Source organism: Corvus cornix, chromosome 10 (assembly GCF_000738735.6).
Source record: "Corvus cornix cornix isolate S_Up_H32 chromosome 10, ASM73873v5, whole genome shotgun sequence".
Lineage (NCBI taxonomy): Eukaryota > Metazoa > Chordata > Aves > Passeriformes > Corvidae > Corvus > Corvus cornix.
The window spans coordinates 17,010,782-17,036,580 of NC_046340.1; the positions used below are offsets into that span (position 1 = coordinate 17,010,782).

Below are 25,799 nucleotides of genomic sequence, written 5' to 3' on the forward strand. Positions count from 1 at the left end.
AGCTGCTAATAAGGCCATGCTTGAGGGCACACATCCCTGGGCAGAACATCCTGCTCTGACTCCCTGGTGGGCCATGGGGCTGTGCCCCGAGGGAGGTGCAGCCCATTTTCAGACTCTGCAGCAATGGGGAGCCTGTTTGCTGTCAGTGACAACTGGTGACAGATGGAATCACTCCGTTAAACATGAGTTGATTATATCTAGTCCATTCCACACAATACTTTGTTTTTGTGGTAAATAACCTCTTTTAATTGCTTTCCAACAGTTCAGCCTTTACATCAGACAGACATAGGAAAAGAAAACTATTGGAAAACTCATCTCTGAACAGCAAGTTATTGAAAGTAAATGTAAGTATAACAGATCTGGTACAGTGAGTTTAAAGGGTTTTTGTAAACCTGCTGAGGTTTATAGTTGGCCTAGACCCACATTCTGCTTGGTGCACTTTAGCATCTTCTGGCCACACACCTAGAAAAGCCCCTTCACACACAAGCATGGTTGATACACTGCTGCATTTCTGCTGATGTACACTGTGAGCTTCCCTGTGCTTTAGAAGGGCTTCATGTCAAGGTGGAGCTTTTCTTTCCTGAGCACACAAGGGGCTTTTGTATTTTGTTTATTTTTTTATTCTCCCAGGTGCAGAAGGCAAAGAAGGAGGTGCCCTCTTTTGAGGGGAGACTAAGAATAATTGTTACGAAAAAGTAAAAAATATTACCAGTTTTTTAAAAGAGCTTAGTAAAACTGGCTTTCAAGAGAAACTATGGACTGCTTTTAAGCTTTTCTTCTCCTCATTTCATCTTCCTGCTATTTTAGCTTCAGATCTGCAGAATAGCACCCAGGAGAGGAGGATCCAGCCCTGGCTAGGTGGCTGACAGGCAGCATAGTTTCTTCCAGACAAAGAATGTCCCAAATCAAATGTCTGTTTTGCACAGATGGGATTAACAGAGTTCCTAATTTTCATAATTTCTCCCACATTTTGAGTGTGGAGAGGGAAGATTCTGACCCAGCTGTATTCAACTGCTTCATTTTCACCCTTGGGAAAATGAGGGAGAGATGGAGCAGAGCTCTTGGGCTGTGGGCCAGCAGTGTCACCAAAGGGAGCTGGAGCAGCAGCTTCTTCAGCCATAGGAACAAGGGCCCAAGAGGATGTGAATGGGAGTAAGAGCCTAGGGTGGAGCAAAGCAGTCACTTGCTGCTTGGTAAAGTGTGGAGGGGTTTAGTTGCTTTAAAAAATGCACTACTATAACCAGTTCAGGGTTATCTGAATGTGCTGCTTATGCTTCTTGTACTTTCCCAGTCCTGCAGAGATTGAGGAAGCCTGGGAGAAATAGTGGGGCTTTGTTGCTATGGCAGTACACAGCATCATTGTCTGAAAAACTCAAAGCCAGTAAAAACCAGAAGAAAAATTCCAGGCAACATTTAGATAAGGAGAAGAAAGAATTAGAAAGCATGAACTAAATGCTGCTTTTATTCTTCTTACTTAGTGCTGTTTTGTCAGTTTTATTAATACTTCAGTATTGCCTCTAACAACAGATTATCTTTTTATTTTTGGCATGTTGAATCCTTATCTAGAACTGCAGGGGCACTGCTGTGTGCATTAGTGCTGTGGCACTTGGGGCAAGAGTGAGAAAAGAATATGCTCAGGACACTGTGGTGATTGCACTTTGAGATACTAAAAAATAGCCCAGCTTTCAAATTATGTTAGAACAATGAAGAATACCCAGAAATTTGATGAACTTCCAATGTGATATTTTGTAGACAGTGGAATGTGTCCAAGAGTTGCAGATTCTAGAATCATAAATGCAACTTTGTCCACATTTCTCTTCCCTTTCCTCCCCACCCAACCTGGGGATTTGTCAAAAAGCAAGCCTGTCTGGGGGTTCATTGTTCTAGGCTGTAAATGGTGTATATTTTGCTTCTCTTTTTTCAACACTCTGCCTTTTCTTTGCACAGTCTAACTTGACTGTTTATTCCCCAAATAAATGCTGTTGTCTTGTCTTTCAAAAAGCCTCCTGGATACCACAAAACCCCACTGAGACTCAGACTAGTGCTGGTGACTTAAAATCAACCTGGAGGTGGCCACACTGCATATTAGACATGGGAAAAGATGGATGAGGATTGGTACTTTCATTTTTCAAAGGCACTAGGGAAATTGCTGTCCAGTTCTTACTGAACACTATTGGAGTGTGACTATTTAACATATACACACACAAATCCTTGTCAGTAAGAGCCTGTGATTAACTCTGTGTTGTCCTATTCTAGATTTATTTTCACAGGAAAAGATTGTTGACAGGAATAACTAAGAAGCAGTTTTTGTGTCAAGATGGAGCTTCAAGGCAGTTGGAGCTGTTGAGGTGGTTGCTTTGGCTTTGCGGCTGCACTCAGTGTAGTTGGTTATTGTTTAAATCTGTGCTGATCCAACCGTGATGACTCAGGAGGGAGGGAAGTAGTGGAGCAATGATAAATCTTTCTTTAACTTAACTGTTCTCGTTCTAGGGAAGCACCACTGCCCTTTGTGCCACAGGCCTCCGGAACCTGGGGAACACTTGTTTCATGAATGCAATCCTTCAGTCGCTCAGGTACCTTTCCACAGCTCTCCCACCCCTCTCAGGGGGCTTGTGTGATGTAGCATTGGGCAGGTGAATTTGGCAAGTTCCCACTGGACAGAAGTGTGCCTGGATTGCAGGAGTGGGTGTGTGTGGGTTGATGAAGTTGTGTTTCATGGTGTGAGGCACATCCTGTGGTGTAGCATTCCAGAAGAAACCCGACATGTCCTGCGCAGAACAGGAGACTGCCCCTTCACTGCCGAGGCCGGTGAAGTGCATTAACTTCCTCAGCAGATGCAGTCTGGGTTGTTAGGAAATGATAGCTCAGTCTGGCAGGGTATCTCTTAGTCAAAGCAGAGCCAAAATGTAATTATTTTAGGAATTTGGGATGACAATGGTATTTTCAGATCTGCTCAGTTGGTTACAGAAGATGAGTATTTGCTACAGTATTTCTTGTCTCTTGAACTGTTTGTAATTGCCATCCTCTATTACTGCACGAACTGGTGTTTATGCATTTAAAAGAACTAGCTCCAGAATACATAATATTCTCCTTTTTCTCCGCCCTTTAAGGATTTCATTCTTATTTCCTTTTTCCTAGTAACATTCAGCAGTTTTGCTGTTACTTCAAAGAGTTACCTGCGGTGGAGCTGAGGAATGGGAAGACGGCAGGGCGGCGAACTTACCACACCAGGAGCCAGGGGGATAACAATGTGTAAGCTGTGTGTGCCTTGTGAGCTCTGAGCTGTGCAGGAAACAGCAAATGTGGGCTGCTGGGGTCACTGTACACTTTTGATATTGCACAATTCACAGGGGACCGAGTCACGGGAGAATAGTTGTCTACAAAGAAAGGAACTTGTATCGTTTGCAGCTTGCTGTTACAGGTCTGGTGCTGCAGGGAGAGGCAATCACATACAGCAGGTAGTGCTGGAGCGTACATGTTAAATCATGTTAAGAAGTCCTATTTATATGTGCTGCAGACATTATGCTACTGAATTCCAGCTGAAATAGGGCCATGGAGATGTGACAAGCAAGTCAACATATTGCTACTACTACAAAATAAATTCAGGAGTAGGTGATTCATGATCTGTAGGTTGTTTGAGCGAATGTTAAAGGGATGATGTTAGCAGAGTCTGCACTAAAATGGCAAACAGTGCATAGGTGTTCATGTGAGTCCTGAACATCTGAAATGTAATTTTCCTAAGCTGTGTGTCTTCAACATTATGGGTAGGATTTTGGACATAAAATCTTTGAAGGTACTGGAAAGGATATTTACGCAGTCATTACAGTCTTAACCCAGCTAATTTCTGATACTTGTACCATTGAAAAAGTAAACTTCTAACGGATTGTGACACAAACCCACATTAAACACCAGCTTTTACTTTCTTTACAGTTCACTTGTGGAAGAATTCAGAAAGACACTCTGTGCTTTATGGCAAGGAAGCCAAACTGCATTTAGTCCAGAGTCTTTATTTTACGTTGTTTGGAAAATAATGCCAAATTTTAGGTAAGGTTTTTTTTTTTTTTTTAAATGACAGTATTCTTGATTGCAACCACATATTGCTGGTGTCCTACTCTGAATTGGGCTGCATCCACAGGATGCACTCTACGCAGCTTTCCATAGGCCTACAAACGTGCTTTGAAAATGATCTTTGCTTTGACCAACAGTTTTGTGTTCGTCAGTAGTGCTCGCTTTTTCCTTCTGCCATTCTACCACATGTAGCAGTGTCAGAGAGGACAGAGATCTCAAATGAGAAACAGTGGTAGTTGTACCTTTGAGCCAGTGCTCCGAAAGAATCAAGCTATTGACTGGTAGGTAAGTGCCAAGTGCCAGGGTGTTGACAGGACCCAGGCTTGGCTGCAATAAGAAAGTGATGTAGTCAGATTAAAAAAGACAGCACCTACAGGCCTAAATGCAAACATACTGGCTGAAACTTCCTTGATTCTCTCAAAATACTGTATCCAGCAGCTGGACATGAAATAAGGGCTATAAGAGAAAAATCTTGTGCATAATAAGCATTTTGTGCCCATACTGACAAAACAGACAATAAAGGGAAAAAGGTTACCCAAGTAAACCCAAGTATCGTTCCTCTCCAAGGTCTCCCTGTCCTGGCCCCCGAACCTCTTTCAAAGGAGCACTGAAACCTGTTAGGATATATTGTGATGAAGGTAAGTTGCTCCATGTTGTCAGATAGTAAAGATGCTCTCTTATCTGTTTTATCTCCAGCAGTGCTGAAAAGATGCTGTGAACACATCTGCTCAATGAGTAACCCAAAACCACAGATCTGTTTATTCTGTTCTTCACACTGCCAGTTATGTTTCACTTGGCTTATGAGAATCAAGGAAGTTTAATACCAGTAGTTGCAAGCAGTGACCAAAACATTGTAGGCAAACAAACATCATCCCTACTGTCTGTGACCAGTTTCCCTATTACAGTCTTCTCTATAATTCTTGTTAGACCAAGTGAGGAACCTGTTCATTGAAGTTCCTCAAGCAAATTTTCAGCACTGTGGATTCTATCACAGCTTTTAAAAGAAAAAGTGCTGTTTGTTGGGGTTCTCCTTCTTCCCTTTTTATTCCCAGTTTTCTGGGAGCATGTCCATGATTAATGGATAAGGGAACTCATAAAATCAAATGGAGAATAGTGTCAGCTGCTTTTAACAAGTCCCCACTCCCACATGATCCAGGGAGAAAATTTGAATTTGTTCAGTGCTTAATTAAACCTGGTAAAAGCTATTGATGCTGAAATTCCAGATATGTCTTTTGTGCTCCCTGGGAGATGGGGAGGAGAAGGTGGATGGAGGGATGTGGGGAAGAAAGATGGAACCAGCAGCCTGCTGGCAGCACAGCAGCCACTTTGGGGTGTGCTTTTGGAGCCTGAAGTGCTGGGGCAGGGGAGGAGCAGCTGGCAATCGGTTCCGTTGTTTTAGTCCAACGAGATTTCAGTTGTGAAAGTGAAGGACTCTGAGTGCTGCTCTCCCCTGAGGAGGGTTATAGAAAAAACTGCTACTGCCCTCCATGCCCTTCTGCCTCACACTGCAGCAGGGAGTAGAAAATGCCATTTGTAGTTACTAGGGGCACAACTGCAGGGCCTCTGGGCTCTCTTGCTGCTGTGCAGGTCCTGCTCCCTGACTGCTGTTGTGCTGCATGCCAGGGCAGTTCTGCAGCCCCATGCCAAGATGCAAGATGTGTGTTTTGCTGATTTACTGCTGTATAAATAGTGTGCTCTATTTTCCTGGTAACTGGTCCTGTTTATAGCCTATCCTCTTGCCACTCGGAAAAAGTGCTAGGGGTGGGCTTGAATTGAATTGCTTCAGGTGGATGGACATCAGTTTTGTTACATAAGCAGACTATTGGAGTAACTCTGCTTTTTGCTGAAGGGCTTTAACATCATAATTTATTTTAAACAGTGCATTGTCCATATCATCGTGTCCTTTTAAAGATCTGTATCTGTAATTATGGTTTTTAACAAATCCAAAGAATTTTCCATCTATAATTAGCATACTTATATGCAAGTATAAATACATGCACCGGCAGCACAGCCAACATTGTGGAGTGATTCCAAAGGTTTATTTGTTGCAGAGCAAGTGTGCCAAGCTCTTTTATGAGGAATTTCATGTCGAAAAGGTGTCTGAAGCAAAGACTTTCCATAAATTTAATCTTCAGTTGTTTAATGTGGTTGCTTACGTGGTTATTGAAAAAATCTGTATTCAGTAAACTAAGCAAATCCTGTGTTACCTCAGCAACTTCAAAGTCATGCACAATTAGCATGCAGCTTTGAAGCAGAGTTCGGTTTTACTACTTTAACAAATGTATAATTATTTTGCAACTTTGGGACAGTAAATCCTATTTTGGCTGTACAGGACTGTGACCTGTTGAAGCACAGCAGTGTTTTCTGTGTGCTGGGTTTTCTGTTGTAAAAGGTAGGCAGTGCTGCCCATGTGTCTATATACAGACTCATTGATTTATTTTAAAGCTGTTGGTGTGAAAGAAAGCATTACTGTAATACTGTAAGGTGAAAATATTTATTCAGTTATCTCCTAGCAATACTTTCGTAGGACCTATCTGGGTTCTTCACTAAGCACATCAGCCTCACATTGCATATTTCTGTTGCACCAAGTCCATTCTCATTTCCCTCCACTTCTGGATATTCTGCCATGAGTCTTATGGGATTTTCCCTCCCGTGAGCACTTTGATTTTCAAAAAAAAAAACACATTTGTTTTTCCCAGACATTTCTACCTGACAGTTATTGCCAGCACTTAGGTGGGATAGTGAGGTGGAAAAGGGGAGGGAGGCCTGATAAAACAGCTTGAAAGAATGGATAGGAGGAAGAGGGGAAGCCAGCTCTTGGTGGGTAGGGATTTCTGTAGCTTGGCCTACAACAACCTGCACGTACTTACATCAGTGTTGCACAAAGTTTTCAGTGTTTCACTATGTATCCTCTCCTGCTTTGTCTCAGTGTGCAGCTTAAGGGCAAGTGAACAGCAGTTGTTTGTTGAATTTGATGCATGATTTAGCTTAAATAACTTAAAAGGCACATTTTATCCTGATGGCTTCTCTGTTCTTTTCGCTAAGGTTTGTTAGTGGTGAAGTAATAATGGTGATTGAGCAGCGTTGCTGCTGATGGCACAGCACACGTGAAACTGCAGCCTTGTCCTACCAAATCAAAATGCTCAAGAGATACTCTGAATACCCCACTATTACCTCCCTCTCCCAGAAAATGGTGTGTGAGTTATGCAGTGGAAGTGTGCAACTCCAAGCATGGCTTTAGATCTCATCGTAGAAGAAACGGTGCTCTCATCCTAATTATCTCAGACTTCATATTGGTGCTGAAAGATGCATGTAGAAAACAAGCCTAGAGACTAAATTCCTGCCTTTGGTGAGGAGGGGAACAAACGGTCAAGCAAACACTTGTACCTGCCAAAGTGAGTGGGATCAGTGACTGAATGAGAACCACTCAGAAATACTGACCCTGTATCCCACATGAACAATACATTTTGTAGTGTCTTTCTTTTGACTCTTACCAGGTTTGAGATAACAATATATTGACCCTAATCTGCAGCAGATTCAAAGTAGGGACATATAGTGCCCTGTCTGAATGAGATTCAAAGCAGTTCTGCTGAGGTCCAAATCAAACATAGTCGGTACCAAAGGAGACAGAGGAGAAGCCACTGCTGCTACCATCCATTGTGTATTTCAGTTAACAGGGGCACAGTCCTGGGGTGCCCCAGCACAGGTGGGGCTGGTGAGGCCAGTTCAAAACATGGCAGCTCTGTTAGCTCAGTGTGTGAGCACATGGCAGGTGTCTCCTGCTCCCTGGTGTTTTCTCTTCCTATCTAAATTGTATATTCTTAAAGGTTTCTCCATTCGCAAAAAGAGGCATGCAGAGAGCACGAGCTGCAAAGGACCAGAATCACTTAATTTGTCAGGACATTGCTGTGCTTTTCCAGAGGCTACTTGGAAAACTTTCTTGGTACCAAGTGCATATGGAAAGTCTGCTCAGTATGATTAAACAAGCAGAGGTTTTTATCCTGTGATGTTGGTGCTTGCTGTGTGTTGTCTCTAAAGCAATTTTATTGTTGTTGTTTCTTTTTCTCTTAAGGGGATACCAGCAACAGGATGCCCACGAGTTCATGCGTTACCTTTTGGACCATCTACACTTGGAACTCCAGGGTGGCTTCAATGGGGTTTCACGTTCAGTAATCTTGCAAGAAAATTCTAACCTGTCTGCAAGCAACAAATGTTGCATGTAAGAAGTGGTTTTTAATTTCTTCAAAGCCTTCGTGCCTTTACAGGGGTCTGCATGTGGTGACTGAAATTTCAGATTCAGTGTTCCTTGTTTTAAGTTTTCTTTAGTGCCTCTAACTTTAGGCAGTGGTAATAAAGATGAGCATTCTCTAGGATGTGTCCTTTCAAAAGGAAGTGTCTTAGATCAGCACTTTTCATAGGTGTGAGTGAGCATACAGGCCAAGTTGTAAAGACATTTTAATTCATTAGTCTTTCAGAAATAAAAGACTGTATTTTCTATACCCCACAGAATTCCTTCTTCTCCCCAGACAATATCATTGTCTTAGGGTGATAGATAGATAGCCTTATTGCTGCAGGAGCAAAAACGGTGGCCAAGGATTTTGATATTTAAATTGTCAGCAGACCTCCTGGATTGATGACTGAGCAGTGCAGTTGGAACTTGAAGTCAGTTTTTCTGCAGATGATCTTGTTATATTTGTGTATCACTTGACAGTTACAGTTGGTGCTTTTTTTTGCTGCATAATTTTGATTTTCTTGCTACTGTGTATTTTGAAACAGGTGTAATTTGTGTGTTTCACTCCTCTTTCTGTACATCTCAAAATACTGTTGTTTCTGAACTTTTTCTCAACTTTGTTTTCTCTCAGATTGAAACTCTCACAGAGAGAAAACCTTGTATTTGCTTCAGGAAGGAAAGTTGTCAGATCAGCCTGCACATTTAGTCCCTAAGTCCTTAATTCCCTGCAGAAAACTTGAGTTCGGGTTTTCCCTTCTATACTGATGAGGACAGCGTAAGCAGGCCTGAGATGCAGGGTTTTATAGATGCTTTGTTAGGGAAGGCCTAGAGTTCAGACTGTGCTCTTTACTGCATTTATGTTGTGTTGCTGATGCTTAAAAATCCCCCAGAAGAATCTTAAAATGCTTGTAGAATTGACATGTATTTGAAATCTAAACTGTTTTTGTTTTGTCAGCATTCTGAATGTCAAAATCCAAAGAGAATTTAACCTTTGTTCACCTCTCTACTGTAAATTTGTCTTGAGAAGGGCTGTTCAAATGCAGTGAGATGGGGTAAGCTGCCCTTCTGGTGAGGTCATGTGCACTTTAATGCCTCCAGTAAAGTAATAAATAGGCTGTGAATGCTCTCTTCTTGTGCACCAGTCTATTTGAGGAGCTATTTCCTCCTGCTCAGGAAGCATTCAGAGGAGCTGTAGAGATGTAGGTGGAGTTCAGGTAAGGAACACAGGTTTCTGCAAGCCTTAGTGTCAGGTCTGCTAGCACAAAGTAGCAAGGTCAGGAGTTGTATAATAAAGTAACTTAAAATTTGTTTTGTGTGTTTTTTAGATTGGACTATGAGAAGCAGGCCCTTTACATAATCTGCTAAAAAAATTAAGTAGGGGAGTAATGAAAGCTTAGAGAATAACGCTGACATTGCACATCGTTTATCATGTCTTAATGCAACTTAAGCTGCTGTTGGCAGTGAAGTGCAGAAAATGTGCTCAAAGAAGTCAAAAGCACATGTAAGAAAGGGCGTAGAGTTAGAACAAAAATATGCTTGACCTACCTAAGAAAGAATTTTTGTTTCAGATAAAGCCTTAATTACAGCGTTAAAATCTTGGACATGTGTGTGCATCAGGTACAGCTCCACTATAGAAATGCACCCAACTGCACCACAACACTGGCAGTTTGAGCATCTGCTTAGAGCATGCTCATTCACCCTTTCTTCAGGTCCAGGATAAAGCAGTGTAGCCACCACACACGTGTAATGTGCCCCTGGGCAGCTGCAGTGGGCAGTTCTGCCTGGAGCACCCAGTCCCTGGTCTGTCAGCTCTGCCTGGCAGCGGGAGGTGTGAGCACCAAACATGGGCCAGGTATTGCGAATTGAGCTCAGGCGTCTGGCTGACTGTACTTCTCTGATGTGCTTTGTCTAGAAATGGAGCGTCTACTGTTGTCACTGCCATTTTTGGAGGCATTCTTCAAAATGAAGTCAACTGCCTAATATGTGGGACTGAATCTAGAAAGTTTGACCCATTCCTAGGTAAGGTGCCTCTAGTGTTCCAAGTAACGTGTGACTTGGAGCAGAAAAATAAATCTGAAGCTTGATATCTTTAGATGTCACATGGCAGACCCAGAGTTTCAACCTGAAAAGACCAGGCATTGTTCTGTTCAGCCCTAATTTTGTTTTTTAAATCTTTGCTTTTCTAGACCTTTCGCTAGATATTCCAAGTCAGTTCAGAAATAAACGTACTAAAAACCAAGAGAGTGGACCAATGTGCACGCTACGAGGTAAGAGAGCTTGGCTAACGAAATCATCCCCAGCCTAAGGGGTTTTCTTTCTAGTCAGAGTATTTCTAATGTATTTCACTCTTCCCAACCACTCAGCTGCAGTGTTGCCTATGGGTATTTGCTAGGGCACTGTCCTTGGAAGCATGTGCCTGTGCCCACAGTGAGGGTGGCTCTTGGGGGTTCTACATTTAAATCACATCAGTGCAGTTCAGCAGGTTGGGCAGCAGTGCTGGTACTGACCTTGGTTTTTACAGGATGTTAATTTTTACAGATTTGTGAATATACTTGCTGAAAAATCAAGAAATATTCAACAAAACCCTGTTGTTGTGTCTGTTCACTTTGTATTTAAAGCCAAACAAGCTTTAAAAGTTGAATATTTAATGTTAGAAAGTAATTTATCTTTGTTTGAAAGCAGCTGTGCTGAATGTTGGATGGAATCTTGTTTGAAAGAGGGAGAGTTTGTGAATGCCTGTTTTATTCTTTCAAACTACTTCTAACTGCTTTCAGGAACAGGGAATGTTGCATGTTATAACATGTTATTGTATTAAAACATTATTACACAGCTTTTTTGCTGCTTAGTAGGCTATGACTAGAACGACTGCAGCAGATGAGCACACTTTCATTGCTGTATTTGTTGTATTTCACGTTACAAAGCTCACTTGATGTATCTGCTTTTTTTAGATTGTCTTCGCAGTTTTACAGACCTGGAAGAACTTGATGAGACAGAGCTGTATATGTGTCACAAATGCAAAAAGAAACAGAAGTCCACCAAAAAATTCTGGATTCAGAAACTACCAAAGGTTTGCATATGCATGAGAAGTAACTGTGTGACAAAATGTCAAAGCAAATACTGGCTCAGCCACGACCTCCCCCTCCCTCTGACTATTGCAGTGTCCAGCACTGAGTTCAGCCCCCTCCTCTAACACACCTTTTGTAATTGTCCCCCTGAAGGTGCTATGCTTACACTTGAAACGTTTTCATTGGACAGCATATCTGAGAAACAAGGTTGATACCTATGTTGAGTTTCCCTTGCGAGGCCTAGACATGAAATGCTACTTGCTAGAGGTAAGAAGACTTACTGATGCTTCCTGCAGGAATTGTTCCATGACATATGTCTTTATTACAAATTACAATGCGTGCTGTTGAGATTTGAGTTTTCGGTTTTTCCTTCCACAGCCTGAAAACAGTGGCCCGGAGAGCTGCCTGTATGACCTTGTGGCTGTGGTTGTGCATCATGGCTCAGGGTGAGTACATGGAGCTAGCCTGTCCTCCTGGCACACACCTTCTCCCACTGTGGTACATGCAGAGTTAATGAAGGGCTTTCTGTCCCTAGGGAATGTAATTTAACTGGGGGAAGTAAGCTGTAGTTCATAAACTGGCAGGGAGCTGAGCTGAATTAATTTAGATAGATCCAACAGAGTCAGTTCTGTGAATGCCCCATGGCAGCCTTTGTGGTTAATGACTACATGTGTGAAATAAAATGAAAATAGGTCTAGTGCCTCTACAAATGAAAAGCCTTAAACCAAGAGGAGGAGTCAGGAGGCCTTCCAGAAATTAATGCCTTATTTTGAAATGCTTACTACAAAACAGGAATCTTTTTTCCTCTTTTATTCATGTTGGAAGGTATATTTGCATTTGTACTACAGAAGTGTGTGTGAATGGTTGGAACAACTGTGGCCCAAATATGGGCTGCTGGGCATATTTTGAAGTAAAGTTACCGGGAGTCTTTTAACTTTTCCCAGCCCTGGACAGATCTGTTGAGAGTAACAGTAGTAGGGACAGGAGAATGTGTTCTTGTAAAACTTGGATTTGGAGAACTTTGAGCCCCACAGCTCAAAAAGGGAACCAGCTGCTGTGGAGGGCTGTGAGTATCTTCCTTCCTCAGGCTGCTGGCAGACCCTGAGCCCCAAGAGAAGGTGCCTCAGTGAGGTGTGTGTGTCCCTGACCGTTGTCCCTCTCCCTGCCCCGACAGCGTTGGCTCAGGCCATTACACGGCGTACGCGGTGCACGAGGGCCGCTGGTTCCACTTCAACGACAGTACTGTAACCCTGACCGACGAGGAGACCGTGGGCAAGGCCAAGGCCTACATCCTCTTCTACGTGGAGCGGCAAGCCAAGCCTGGAGCAGAGAAACTTTAATACCTCCTTTGCATTCTTACTTATCAAGTTCACCGGACAAACATTTCCATTTTTCCATAAATACTTGATCCAAGACTTATTAATTTCATTGTGCACTTTTCAATTTCCTCTTGTGGGTTTTAGTTTTGTTTTGTCAATGGTAGCATTTGACTTACTGAACTTGGACACAAACTAACTTTTTTTTTAGTTATACCAGAAAACCTCAGCAGATTTTGATTTGCTGCTTTAGCTGTGATAACTCAATTTTTATATATATAGTTTCATGAAATAGTTATTTGACTTTTTTATATTAATGTTTTCAGTTCTCACTTTCTAAAGGCACATTTACATCAACTTTCTGTCCTCCATACAAGAAAGATAAATGTGCTTCTGATCATGAAGAGCAATACAACTTTGTGCTGTTCTCAGTGCTGTTACGTAGATATGATTTAATCTCTTTAAATCAAGGAATTGTTTGCACGTACTATTTCCCCTTGTGCAAGAAACTTACAGTGACCTCTGACCAATCATTCTTTGTCTGCAGAAGAGAGGTGATGTGGCATCATTAACTAGACCAGGTCATTGCTGCTATATTGGTGTGTATTCAGGCTGCTGACTTTCAGGAATCATTGTAAATGAACAGTTGGTTCAACTGTATCAATACTGCAGTTGAATTCAAGTAATGCTCTGCCCCCACCCCCTTCAAATTTAAAACAATTATCTTAAAATTACCTGCCTAAATTATGTTGATACATGTGATTTTTTTTTTTAACTGAACCTGAATTGCATTAGACATCTCTTGGTTTAGACTGTCATCCTGAAATTTGACCGTGAACACTTGCTTGAAAATTTGGGAGACTTCCTGGCAGTAGAATCCCAAGTAGAACCCCTTTGTTCCTGGTGGGAATTGGAAGTACAGCTCCAGGGGCTGGGGTTTGTGAGAACAGGCTTAGGTCTAAATGCAGCTCTGCTACATGCCTGCAGCTCACTTGGAAGCAGGAGGAGGCAGATGCTGTTTGAGGTGCTTTATATGGAATTGTTCTATCAGTTCAAATCAAACTCAAGGGAGGATGCTGAAGTCTCTCACAGCAGAGCCCTCAGAGGGGAGGAGCTGAGCCACATGTGCTTGTGACTGGAGCAGGCTCAGGGAGCCCCTGTGGCCATTTACACACTGGCCCAGGCTTTTGTTTAGTCTCTAGGTGAACACTGGAGGCATGGTGCAGGTTCTAAAACGTGGCTATGTAATGGAGAAAGACCATGCTAAAACAAACCCCCAACTGGTTTTAGCTCTACTGCTGAAGAGTGGAAGGCAGCTGATATGATGGAAAAGGCAGTCAGAAAAACCACTACTACAAAAGCAAGAAATCTGACAGAAAATGTGAAATTTGACAAATGTTGCATTTCAGATCTGTTCCCCCAGTCCATCCTTTCTAGCTGGCTCCCTTGTGCCAAGCAAGGAGCTGGACACTCCTGAAAGCTCGCTCAGTAAGAGGAGAATACAGTTCATGGAGCGTCCCACCACCAAACAGCAGCTTTTAGTTGTGTTAACAGAAAAATGCAATTGTCTGAAAATACATCTGGAATTCCAGATGTGAAACCCATTTTAATTAATGCCTCTGAAGGACACGGTGGGGGGGGGCTGGAGTGGAGCTCAGAGCAGCCTGGGGCACAGGGACTGCACAGCAGTGCATTGCCCTGGGGTCCTGCTGGCTGTACAGGGTAAAGACAAATCACAGTCGTGTTTGGTACAGTGTCATTCTTGAGAGCTTTTCAACAGCACCTTAAACCAGGAAAGGGAGAAATTGGCTTAATCTAGAACTGCAGAAATCATTCAGCATAGTTAATGGGGTGTGAATGTGTACACAGGTTAAGACTACAGAGTTACTATTTGATACAGTGACATACATAAGGATGGCTTAAGTTGAACAATAAATAGAACTTGTCATTGCTTTAAATTAGATAGTTTGTCACCTTCCATTCCTTGCAGGCAGAGCCCTTCTTCTAACCAACAAGAATAGGTTGCTGATATTTAAACAGGAAGAAAATGGGACAGGTAAAGCATTGTACCACATTCCTGCCCTTCCTGCTGCTCACAGGGAGCTGCATAGATAGCACCTATAGCTGCATTGTCTCTGCATCCTGCTTGGACTGGATTCCTTTAGAATTTACCTGTGAGAATGCCAAGCTTAAAATACACGAACTAGCTCTGGGCCAGCAGCAGTTTAACTTAAAATAGTCAGGTGTGTGCAGTGTTCTTGCAAAACAGTGATGTAAATGTGCCTTTTTGTATTTTAAGAAATTTAAATTTGTAATCTTCAGCAACATTCACTTATTTTAATCAACTTCTACTCGTCAGTAATTGTTTGGGTCAGAATTACATTCTCACTTGAGCATTTTCTTTGTCCTACTTGCTCTGTCCCATGCAGCTCCTGGGCAGTGGTGTCTCCAGCACGGCTGCATGGGGCCAGCCTGGGATCACGATGCAATCACAGCAGGCTGTCCTTGCAGCAGGTGCTGATCTGGACTCAGCCATATGCTTTGCTGGAACAAGTACACATTGTAAATCCTTTCCTAATTTAACTTTCTCCCACTGCAAACCCAGATGGACAGTATGAACAGTTTGTTGTGGCAACACAAGTATTTCTCTTCCTGGTGGAGAACTTTGCTTATCCACTGTATTCTATTCAGTGTGGTGTCAAAAGAAAAAAAAGTAACTGAGCACTGAACCAGTAACATATACTGCACCTGGCCTAGTATTACATTTTTAACCTAGCTTGTATATCCTATATTTATCTACTAGCTTGTGGGGGGGGGGGAATATCTCTTTCATTTAAGCCAAACGTTTCTTTTCTACTTACTGCTGATCATAGTACACACTAGCTGGCAAGAATTTTTTTTCTTGCTTGAGACTGCACTGCAAGCAGCAGCTGCTCTCTACACTTCAAAGACTTGCATTTTTTCACCAAAATGTGTCCAATCAAAGGTTGTCCTTTTGTCAGTAATTGTTTAGCCACGTACACAACTGGAGCCAAGATTTATGTCAGTCAAAACTGCAAAATGTCCAGTTCCCAAATGTCAGCAAGAGAGGAGAGTTTAAAACTTTGAGACAGGCAGAGACAGTAGACTTGTATCAAAAGCAGGAGGCCATTTATGAGGATTTTGCTAAATCAATGGGAAGTGTAACACATGGTGTTCAGAAGTTCCCCCAGCAATGTTTCATTACCAATGTGTCTGTGTCCTACTGATGAGGTAATGGGCACCTTGACAACTGATTCCAACATGCTTTAGGATATTCTCAAGTACTGTAGTGCCATAGTTGTAATTGTTTACCATTAAAACCTTGTGTGTAATTTTCAGTGAGGATTACTGACTGTGTTCATCTTGTATGTTTCTGGAGCATTTCCAGGATGAATGTGAATTATATCTCATCAGACAGTGTGTTTATGGAAAATGTGCCATTAAAGTGTCTCCTTTCCTTAGAAAATGAAACTTCTCTTGTCCTTCTGCAGGCTTGCAGACCAACACTGGTCTAAGTCCTCTGAACACAAATGGCAGAGTATTGTACCTTATTCTGGGGAAAACAAAATAAAGCAACTGCAGTGTTCCTAACTCTGTAACACCTCTACCACACTTAGTGTCTAACCCCAAAGATGACCTGCCGTTCCATTTTCATGGGCCTTGTCATCCAACTGCTGTTAATTTTTATGTCAGATTGTGGTGTGTCCCCTCTGTCTGGCAAGAGTTCATCCTAACATCCTTGTCATTCAATTTTGCTGGATGGTTGATGTGTTAATTTTTTTAAATAATATTTTTAAAAATAGTATTCCTGTATGTATAACTCTGAGAAGTCTCAACTGTTTAAACCTGCTCAAGAAGGTAAGAGAGAGTTGAAAATGCTAATGTGAGAATGAGGAACAACATCTCAGGCACACCATTTCAGCTGCTGTTTTCCTGTGACTGCCTTACCTGGTATATGTGAAATCTTCTTGTCCCTTTCATGGCTTCATAAAGCACTCGTGGCACTGTCCAGAGCCTGTTTCTGAGGTGGGAGGAGGAACAGCAATCTCCTTATCATTTCAAGAAAAAGATTAAATAACACAGGATATTAAACCAAAAAGGCTGGCAACTGTTAAACACAGCTTACTGTATATAGTAAGAAGTTACTAACTAAAGAATGAAGCAAAACAAATTGCCATTTCTTTGTGTATGCCAGCTGTGTTCAGACACACAGGTTAGTCAAGCACTTCCTCGAGCTAAGAAGCTACAATTGTTACAGACTGCAAATAAATTTCAGATCTTGTTTTTCAGAGTTGAATTTTAAACTGCATTCTCAGGGTAAGAAGGAAAAGGTATAAAATTGGGTCCCACTGATCCTTGTCCTGTATTAAAACACTCCTAATTAAAATGCCATAGGTACATAAAGTCTCCCAACTCCTATCTGTGTGCAGGCCATATGAAAAACTCCCCCAGTGCTGTTTGCTGTTACTTTCTATGGATTTGTTCAATGTATTTATTCTCTTATAGGCAGAAATAGTCACCAGGCAGAAGGTAACTATAAAATACCTTCAGCTCAAGCATTTTTGCTTCACAAGCAGGAAAGTTGAAGGGATGCTTACTGCTTTTCATTTCAACCTGTCCTTGCTGTAGCTTTACTTTTCTTCTAGGAGCAACTTTCTGCTACACTTTCTCCCATTACTGTACAACAAATACTTTTACCTAGAAAACCACTTTCATATCTCCTTTTTCCACCAAAGGGTGGAAAAAAGGTTTCTATGGTAACAGAACTAAGCCTGCAAAACCAGAACAGCCCAACTTGTAAAATTCAAGCCAATAGAAGACATCTACTAAAAGCACAAACCCACAAGGAACTAAACATAGCCTCACTGTTTCCATGCGTGGCTGCCTCTGTGTCATTGCTTCCCTCCTGCAGAAGGTGGGGACACAGCCAGCTTTGTTTATAGAAGCACAGCTCAGCCTCAAATAACAGCGGGCAGGAAACTGCCCCTACCTCTGAGGCTTGTAAACTGAACTGCAGACTGTGTGCACACTTCAAGGTACCCAGAGAATGTTTCAGCTCCTTTTAAAAAACTCTGGAAGTTCCATTATCCATGTAACAATCCTTGAACATGAACCAAATGTGCAACTTCAGAAAATCAATGAACAAATAGAGACTAAAAGTGTTGTACTCTGCAAAACCAAACTGCTGCTCAGAAAGCAAAATCTCCCAAATGGGAAGCACTGACAGAGATAGGCGTGGCAGTTGTAGCTACAGCCCCACTCCCCTCTCCAGCAACTCGGAACAAGAGCTTCACTTAGCTTCAGGAGAGTCTATAAGGGGGGAAAAAAAAAATCCCTTTTAAGGAAGCATTTCATGAGTGTCAAGTTGTACATGCCCACTCCATTCCCTTGGACAAAGGGAAGCACAAGCTGCATACATGGTTCTTTTCCTTTCTCTGTTCTGAGCTTCTGCACCAGTTGTTAGCCAAAAATAAACCCCATTCCACAACCATATATGTGCAACAACCTCCTAGTGAGTGCAAGCCCCCTCCAGCACTGCTGTTACTCCATGAGGCCAAGAGACTCTGCCACTGCTGCGGGGCTATGCACATAACCCAGCTCAACCGGGAATGCCTTTTGCATCTCTTTTCCTTTCTGGACAAAAACAGTAGGAAAAATTTAGCAGAAACATGTCACAAGTTGCTAGAAGTGTTTCAGGATCCTTTACTGTGGTCTTTGTTGAACTTTCATTCTCCAGTGGAACTAAAGAAGGATAATTTCTTCCTGGGACCTGCTTTAAAATACTTATCCATCTGCTGGTATTCAGAGAGAGTCAAGGTGTGTAACATTGAGGACTGGATGAAAAAAAGTTTCCAGAAAGACTTCTGTAACAGGCATGAGAACACTGTCAGTGATTTTTTACTAGACGTTTGCAACAGGTACGTTCTGTGGGTGTGAGTGTGCAGTAACTGCCTTGAGTGAAGTGAGAATTATTTCAAATACTACATAGCACCTGCCTGAAATGAAGTACATGAGTGCTTTGCCTTAACAATTTTAGTGTAATATTAAGTTCATTTTATAGTGGCAATAGTGTATATACTTCATGTAGACTTTCCTTAAGCCTACTTTTTCCTTCTTTTTTTCTAAGAATTGGTAATTAATACAGGAAAGTGCACTCCTGCCTCCCACATTGCTGCTCAGCTGAACTGCACCATTCTGGCAGTGTCTGGGGGGGGCCTGGAGCAGAATCCTGATTTCTAACAGTGAACACACCTCATAACAACCATGTTGTTCATTAAACATGTTACTAAATGCCAGCTTTAATTCAGTCTAAGAAATAAATATTGCTGTTACGCTAACGTTTAAACTTTTAGCTGCTTCTGAACTACAGTAAGGGAAGAGAAATGCCACCATGGAAAAGCAGCTCTGGGTGCACGGCTTTTCTTGTAACAGCTCTGCTGCTGCAAGGCAGCTCTGAGGAAAGAGCAGAGCAGTTACAGGAGGAGGCTCTCTGGGCTAGAGCCAGTCCTGCTCTATGTGTGGGTAACACCAGGGCTGGCCCTGGTCCCAGAGCAGAGCCCAAGGGCCAGGGCAGTGCCTCCCCTGACACAGGGTCCTGTGCCACAGCCAGCCCTCAGCTTTGGAACAACCACCAAAAAAAGCCAACAAATTATGTGATACTGACAGGAGAGAGTGTCTTGGTGAGAGCCAACAGCAGTGCAATATCAAAACAAGGACTGAACGGCAGCTTCAAAACAGGGATTAAATTGCAAGTACCAAATTTCTGAACTGTTCTAGAACAATTGATAAAAATCTGATTAAGGAGGGATCAGCACACCTGTGGCTACAACGGGTCCTGCCCCTTTTTGCGGCAACCTATTGAAAGCATTCCCAGTCAAACAAAATTCCTAACATTGTGTACAAAGAAAAATGCAAATTAAATATCCAGCTTTTCTCCCTGAGTTTGAAGTGGTTTTATTCTGTTAGAGCCTTTCTTGCTCCTGCCAGCTTTTTTCTCCAACTGCTCATTAACAGAAAAGAGTTAAAAGAAAAAAATTCTGTCTAGAGGTCTCACAAGAGCAACGTTACCACAGATGCTCTATTTAGCTGAACAGGTGGATGCTGAACTGCCACTGCCTGGAGAGGGGGCTGAGCCAGGAGCCACACACGGCACAGGTTTGCAGGCTGCTGCACAGGACCCTGCTGAGCTCAGCAGCTGCTCCAGGACAGCTCCTGGGCATCATCAACACCTCACTGGGGACAGGCCTTTCCTGTACTTCCTCAGGGCTACCCAAGCAGCAAGAAAAAGCTTTTTTCATTTGCTGCATCACTGTTTGTAACAACAGAGTTACCAGTTTCAGTGATTCAAAGCAAAGTTTAAGAGCTGTGTGGGGTTCAAACATCAACACTCTTTAGGAAGCAGCTAGCACCTATTGAGTAAACTGAAGGAGAAAAAATATATCCATAATTCCTGCAAATGAAGAGTGGGAGTGCCTTACTTGCTCATGCTCAGCATGTCTGCATAGCAGTCCTCCACTTTATCCTGAAATGAATCTCCTCTCTACTGGGTCTCAGCACCATCCAACTCCTTAAGAGAAAACAGTGCAGCCACAGCTTAAATAGGCTTCCACATCCCCCTGTGCACTCTGCCAGCTGAGCTGGAGATGTTGCTACCAACAGAAAAAGCAAAGGAGGCAAGCTTTGCCTTTAGTAAAGCTGAACATTAAGATTTACATATGCACTCACCTACTTGTGCCTTGTTGCCCCTCCTGATGAAGAGGAGGCATTTTTTCAGCCTTCATATTTATTCTTGATGCTATTTGGTTCTCCAAGCGCTGTGATTTATTTCTCCCACCTCACCTGTCACCATCCTGCTTTCAGATGTCCAAATCTGCTGTCTCTGACCCTCTCTGGATGTGGCCACGTTACAGATGACTGCATTTTGCAGGTTCTCAAGAACTGCCCAAACCTGAAGAGCCTCAAACTGGAGAACTGTGTGCGGATCACTGACCACACACTGGAGGCAGTGACCCTCCATGGGGCATCACTGCGAACGCTCCACGTGGATTTCTGCCGCAACATAACACAAGCTGGACTAGAGAGAGTCAGGCAGAAGTGTCCTTCAGTAATGCTGAGAGCAGAGAGAAGTGCTAACATGATCCCAGACAGTAAGCCAGAAAAAAAGCTTGAAAAAGCATCAAGAAAATTGGTTCAGCTCTAAGTGCAGTAAAATAATCAGTGTGGGTATTTTACCTCACTCTGGTAGCAATGAACTGTGGCTACTTTCCTGGGCTCTGGTCAAGTCCAAACAAATGGTTGTTTTGTAAAGGGTATACTGGGAAAAGGCATGCATCTCCTCCTGGTCAGGCTTAAGGACAAAAACATTTGTTCTCTGTTATTCCTTGAAACTGGAAAACCTTGCATTGCTGTCACAAAATGCCTGACCTGCTGAAAACTGCAGTTCTGGTACCCTCCTGTTGCAGATGCACCTCACTCAGAAGAGGGAAGCAGCAATGTGTTTATTGAGGCCAAATAATTTGATGAGTTCAATAAATTTTATGGACGTTTTAAGAAAGCTTAACAGTAGTTTGACAAGGTGCAGTAAGTTTGATGGCAAGGTTCACCTGACTGCATGGAAGAAACACACAGAGTAAACTGAGGCAGAGTGACTCACTCAGGGACCTGAGAACACAAACATTAAGGAAAAGCTTCCCACTGAGTCACAAGGTTCAGACTGGAGACTTCTTACGTAATAGCAAGGGCATAAAGCCACAGCAGAGAGAGCCTGAGTCACTGTAGGATTTTCACAAATTTCAGGCCAAGAGTGATTAACAAACTTCTGTTAAAGGGTATATCCAGACAGTCGTTCCATCCACTAAGGGGAATAACCACTCCCTGAAAGGTCTTTCTAGCAAAAGCAGAGTGCTGACCACCAGCACTGCCTCAGTGATTAACAGCAGTAGCTAATTTACCAGGCTTTTTTATTAAACGAGGGAAGCATGGATTCAAGGCACACAAAACACAGTTTGAACCTCTGTATGATGTACTTACATCATATAACACACACCAAGTTATTTTGTAAAGCTGACATTAAAGGAAGTGCAATACGAACAAATGCTAGTTCAGAGAACTAACCCACAAGAAAAGACAGTGACTAACAGCCTGTAGCTTTAAATGCTAAATTAGGAACACACCACAGGCCAGCTCTATATGAACACCCATTTCTCATTGCAAAGTACAAAACCAGTAACTATTTTCATCCCAAAGCACAAGGCTGTCCCTTTCCTATAACGCTGCACTGCTACCTAGAAGTGAAACTTTTTTTTACATGCTTTTGATGCTATGCCAACCATCTACAAAATCTGACACCAGAGGACTTTACAGCTCTCAACATAACTGAATATACTTACTTCTCCTTCCCATCCTGGTTAATTGATCCACAGATATCCTTGGTACTCTCTAATTTGGCTGAGCTAAGAAATAAATCACAGCATTACAGCAACTTTGTCAAACAATGCTGCAATTCTAGAGGAAATGATCAGTATGAGTATCCGTAAGAAACGATCACCCAGAAAACCAATGAGGAAAATAAATTATTGCATCTTCATTACATAGAGATATTTAACAGCATGACACTGTAAAACTGGTATTTCATTAACTCATTCCTAAAGTTTAAGTAGGGCCCTTATACACCACAAAGTAAGGAGAAAACTGGAAGTGTGGACAAGGACAAACAGCAATCCTCAGCCAGCACTGACAGCTTGGAAAGGACATTGCTGAGCTGAACAAACTTACTGTGATGTGGAAATTGGGAAGCTGACACAACTCGTACCTTGGATACACAACACCAGTTCCACACACTGCTGACAAGCCAAAACAAGGTAGGAATTTATACAGTCACAGCAGTAAGCAAAGACTGTATAAATTGCACTGCTCCTCGTGCAACCAGCTCTCCCAGCACTCTGTGGTGGAAGACACGTCTCTGTAGGTGTAACAGGAACAGATTTTCAAGTAACTACGAGACATAAAAGCACATTTGCATCTGTCTACGTATTACTTAAGCGTTTTTGCCAGTTTTCTACAAGGACTGTGGGGGGGCAGGGTATTTTGTGGGGTGTGTGGTTTGTTTGGGTTTTTAGTTTTCTTTTATAGAGCTAAAAAGGGTCTTGAAACACTCCCTACTTGGTTTCTTTGACTATTTGTATAGAAATGCTCTAACTCGTTACTTTGCTCTTCCCCTCCTTGAATGGTGATATTTGTTCATGACATGGTAAAGTCTGAACAGGATTGTGTTGATATATTTTCTCAGCATCAATAATGAATTTTCTTACTTCACAATCCAATCTGAAGTTTGAGTATAGAAAATGATAACATTTTACTTAGGTATTATACTACTAATAATACCACACTAATAATTATACCATACTTAGGGTATTATGGAAGGATGGAAACACATCTGTGGTTTTAGTTCCAAGCCATTAAAGTTTCATCAAGCAAAATCCTTTAAATAACATCCTCTCATTTCAGTGTCAACTGCCTCTAAAAAGATCTTCATTATCCAGGAAGCCAACTGCATGGTCCATATAAAACTGCCATATTTAGGCACTGTTCTATTACTTTCTGAGCTGATTGAAACAGGCTGACAAATCGGTGCCACTAAGTCAGACACATCACTGAGGTGTAGAAGGCAGTAATACAGGACTTAATACAGCAGTTTCCCCATTTATTTATATACTGTATTTTTTACCTATTACACCTATAAATTTAGGCCAAGATGTGAATAGACATCCCCACAACACAGTGATGGGACACCAAAAATCTCAGTCCAATTTGGAATCTAATACACAATGAGGCAGGAAACCAAGTCTGCACGATTTCAGAGGCCTGAGACCCTCCTTCCCCCCAAACTGCTGATCCCCCTCAAATGTTTCACATTGCAGTGCGGTCCTTTCATCACAGCTAAAAATCTTTAGCCTTTTTCAGGAGCCAACAACTAGTCCTAACTGAGAGAACTTCACCAGATAAAACCCAGATTTGCACATTTTTACAGCTTATCCCTCCCTTTGAGCACTGTCAGCTGGCAGCAATACAGCACCTCAGTCTCGGACAACCAGAAAATTTCCCAGTCAGTCCTTGCTAACATACAACAAACACAGGAGAGAAAACAACAGAAATTTCTACCCTACACTCCAGACTCAGATGGACCAGTCTTGCCCCACATGAGATGACACTAACAAACATTTTCACCAGCCCTCAGTCCCTACAGCATCTTCCCAAAGAGTTCAGGGAGGAAGAGGCTGGGGGACAATGGGGGCAGAGCAGCTCTGACTCACCTGGGGACAAACTCTCCCCTGTTCCTTCACCCAGGTCAGTCCTGCTCTGAACACCAAGCAGCATTTGGAGCTTGACATCAATGATGTCTTTTATAGAGACAATGGGCAATCATCTATTGCCCAGCACTTTCCTAAGGCACAGAGCAGGGATTTCTTTGGGCAGTACATCGCTGCCCTAACCAAACAGGAACATCAATCACAGTGTAAGCCAACCATGCTGATCATAATAATCACTGCAACAAAATGAGACCAAAGGCAGAGCTAAAAATGTGAATAAAATCCACAGCTTCAACTACTACCCTGTCAATTCCATTTTAATTTTTTCATACTCTGAGCAGGAATCAACTACATCAATGTGTCTATTAAAAAATATTACTATTTTGCTCAAAAGATTTAAAGTTTTCTGAATCAAGGTGGCAGCATGTTGTTACTGCCAACAACTACTCTGGAGGAGCAAAATGTTTAAACAAAAAGCAAGAAGGAACCAAGCACAACATGAACTTGTATTGCAGCATAAGGAATGAACAGCAGTACACCTGAACAAAGCAGGGCCTCAGGCCAAGAGAATGCAGAGCATGGGGTTACACAGCAGAGTCCGGCAGGATAAACATTTTAAGATGCTTCAAATGTCACACCCTGTCTAAACACTGTTAAGACTATAATTTCCTGAAACAAAATACAAAAGTATGAAGACTGAGTAAACCAACCACAGTTCACAAATGCATACAAGCAACCAATTCTTGAATTTGCTTTATTTTTCTCTGCATAAGGAACCCTGCACAGGCAATTCAAATTAAAACAAAATAAATATGTGAATATTCATGTAAAACTGTCCTGGCTAATGAACAATTATACACAATGTACAACTCTTCATGTTCACTGGGAGGGCTTACAAATGTACTATTCCCAACAAAAATGCACCAAAATGTCTCCATGCAAACTTATCAAAAGTGACCAAAAAAGGAGAAAAAACTTACCAATCATACTTTTTTGTTTTGTTTTTCCTTTTTTCTTTTTTTTCAATCACAAAAAAATAAAAACATCTAATTTTTGTTACATTTAGAGTAACTAAAATGTGGCCACCATCTATTAACATCTGGTTTTATGCTCCTAAAACATCTATGGTTACTGTAAAATTATGTCAACGATGAATTGGACTTGGGGCACTATTTGTAGTAAAAGGAAGATGATTTTGTTCACAGAATGTTAATAATCTGTGTCTGAGCCCTCTGCATTGTCCACATTCCGGGAGAGCATGTAATTGTCCATGTCTATAGACCTGCAATTATTGATTGCATAGCGCAAACGCTCTGCCATGATTAGTTGACTGGAGTAAGGTGGGAGCCTCAGTTGAAAGAAACAAGTCTGTGAGGTAGGCAAGCTGTCGTAAGGCTGTGGAAATGGATAAAAGGTGAGACACTGGTAAGTTGTGAATGAAGTTAAAAATGCAACATATCCACATTTCATTGCTCCTTCCCTCCCTTGACTTTATCTTTGCATACTCTATCTCAAATTCTTTTTAAGCAGCAGACTAACCTCCCTTGTTTACAGCATTTGTTTCATCCTTGTTTCAAGTATATCTAAAACTACTGTATCACTTACTCTGTAAATAACTCAACCCACTACTGGAATTCAGCCTTTTGGAAAGCTGATTACACTGCTGTTCAGCAGCCCACTGCAAGATACCAAACAATGTTCAAATTACATACCGTAGTGTGTCTTAACATAAGGCAATCTGAGAGACACCTAACCAAAGATGACAGACAAACCACTGTTAGCTGAGATT

At 42.0% G+C, this 25,799-nt stretch overlaps 3 protein-coding genes across 14 annotated transcripts in view; 2 read left to right on the top strand and 1 right to left on the bottom strand.

The window, feature by feature from the left end:
- Positions 1-16,167, top strand: part of USP3 (ubiquitin specific peptidase 3) — a 40,893-nt gene extending 24,726 nt beyond the window's left edge. For all 3 annotated transcript variants that reach the window (XM_039557591.1, XM_019280765.3, XM_039557592.1), the window contains exons 5-15: positions 263-344; positions 2,491-2,573; positions 3,139-3,252; positions 3,931-4,044; positions 8,141-8,287; positions 10,212-10,318; positions 10,486-10,566; positions 11,248-11,366; positions 11,518-11,631; positions 11,743-11,810; positions 12,539-16,167. In XM_039557591.1, coding sequence (XP_039413525.1) covers positions 263-344; positions 2,491-2,573; positions 3,139-3,252; positions 3,931-4,044; positions 8,141-8,287; positions 10,212-10,318; positions 10,486-10,566; positions 11,248-11,366; positions 11,518-11,631; positions 11,743-11,810; positions 12,539-12,704 — 1,195 coding nt within the window. In that variant the 3' untranslated portion in view covers positions 12,705-16,167. The remainder of the gene's footprint in view (positions 1-262; positions 345-2,490; positions 2,574-3,138; positions 3,253-3,930; positions 4,045-8,140; positions 8,288-10,211; positions 10,319-10,485; positions 10,567-11,247; positions 11,367-11,517; positions 11,632-11,742; positions 11,811-12,538) is intronic.
- A 228-nt stretch (positions 16,168-16,395) lies between these two features.
- FBXL22 (F-box and leucine rich repeat protein 22) lies at positions 16,396-23,191 on the top strand. Its single transcript, XM_010390767.3, has 2 exons — positions 16,396-18,619; positions 20,562-23,191. The coding sequence occupies exons 1-2, from the start codon at positions 18,285-18,287 to the stop codon at positions 20,899-20,901; spliced, it is 675 nt and encodes a 224-aa protein (XP_010389069.1). The 5' UTR covers positions 16,396-18,284; the 3' UTR covers positions 20,902-23,191.
- Positions 23,192-24,737: 1,546 nt separating this feature from the next.
- HERC1 (HECT and RLD domain containing E3 ubiquitin protein ligase family member 1) overlaps positions 24,738-25,799 on the bottom strand; it is a 102,721-nt gene continuing 101,659 nt past the window's right edge. For all 10 annotated transcript variants that reach the window (XM_020583506.2, XM_020583505.2, XM_039557582.1 and 7 more), the window contains one exon: positions 24,738-25,405. In XM_020583506.2, coding sequence (XP_020439095.1) covers positions 25,220-25,405 — 186 coding nt within the window. In that variant the 3' untranslated portion in view covers positions 24,738-25,219. The remainder of the gene's footprint in view (positions 25,406-25,799) is intronic.

Bases quoted from the DNA above. Each gene is read 5' to 3' on its own strand.
- FBXL22 (XM_010390767.3), top strand. From the start codon at position 18,285: ATGCACATAACCCAGCTCAACCGGGAATGCCTTTTGCATCTCTTTTCC. The intron at 18,620-20,561 runs GTACGTTCTGTG...TCCTGCTTTCAG, and splicing joins TTACTAGACGTTTGCAACAG to ATGTCCAAATCTGCTGTCTC.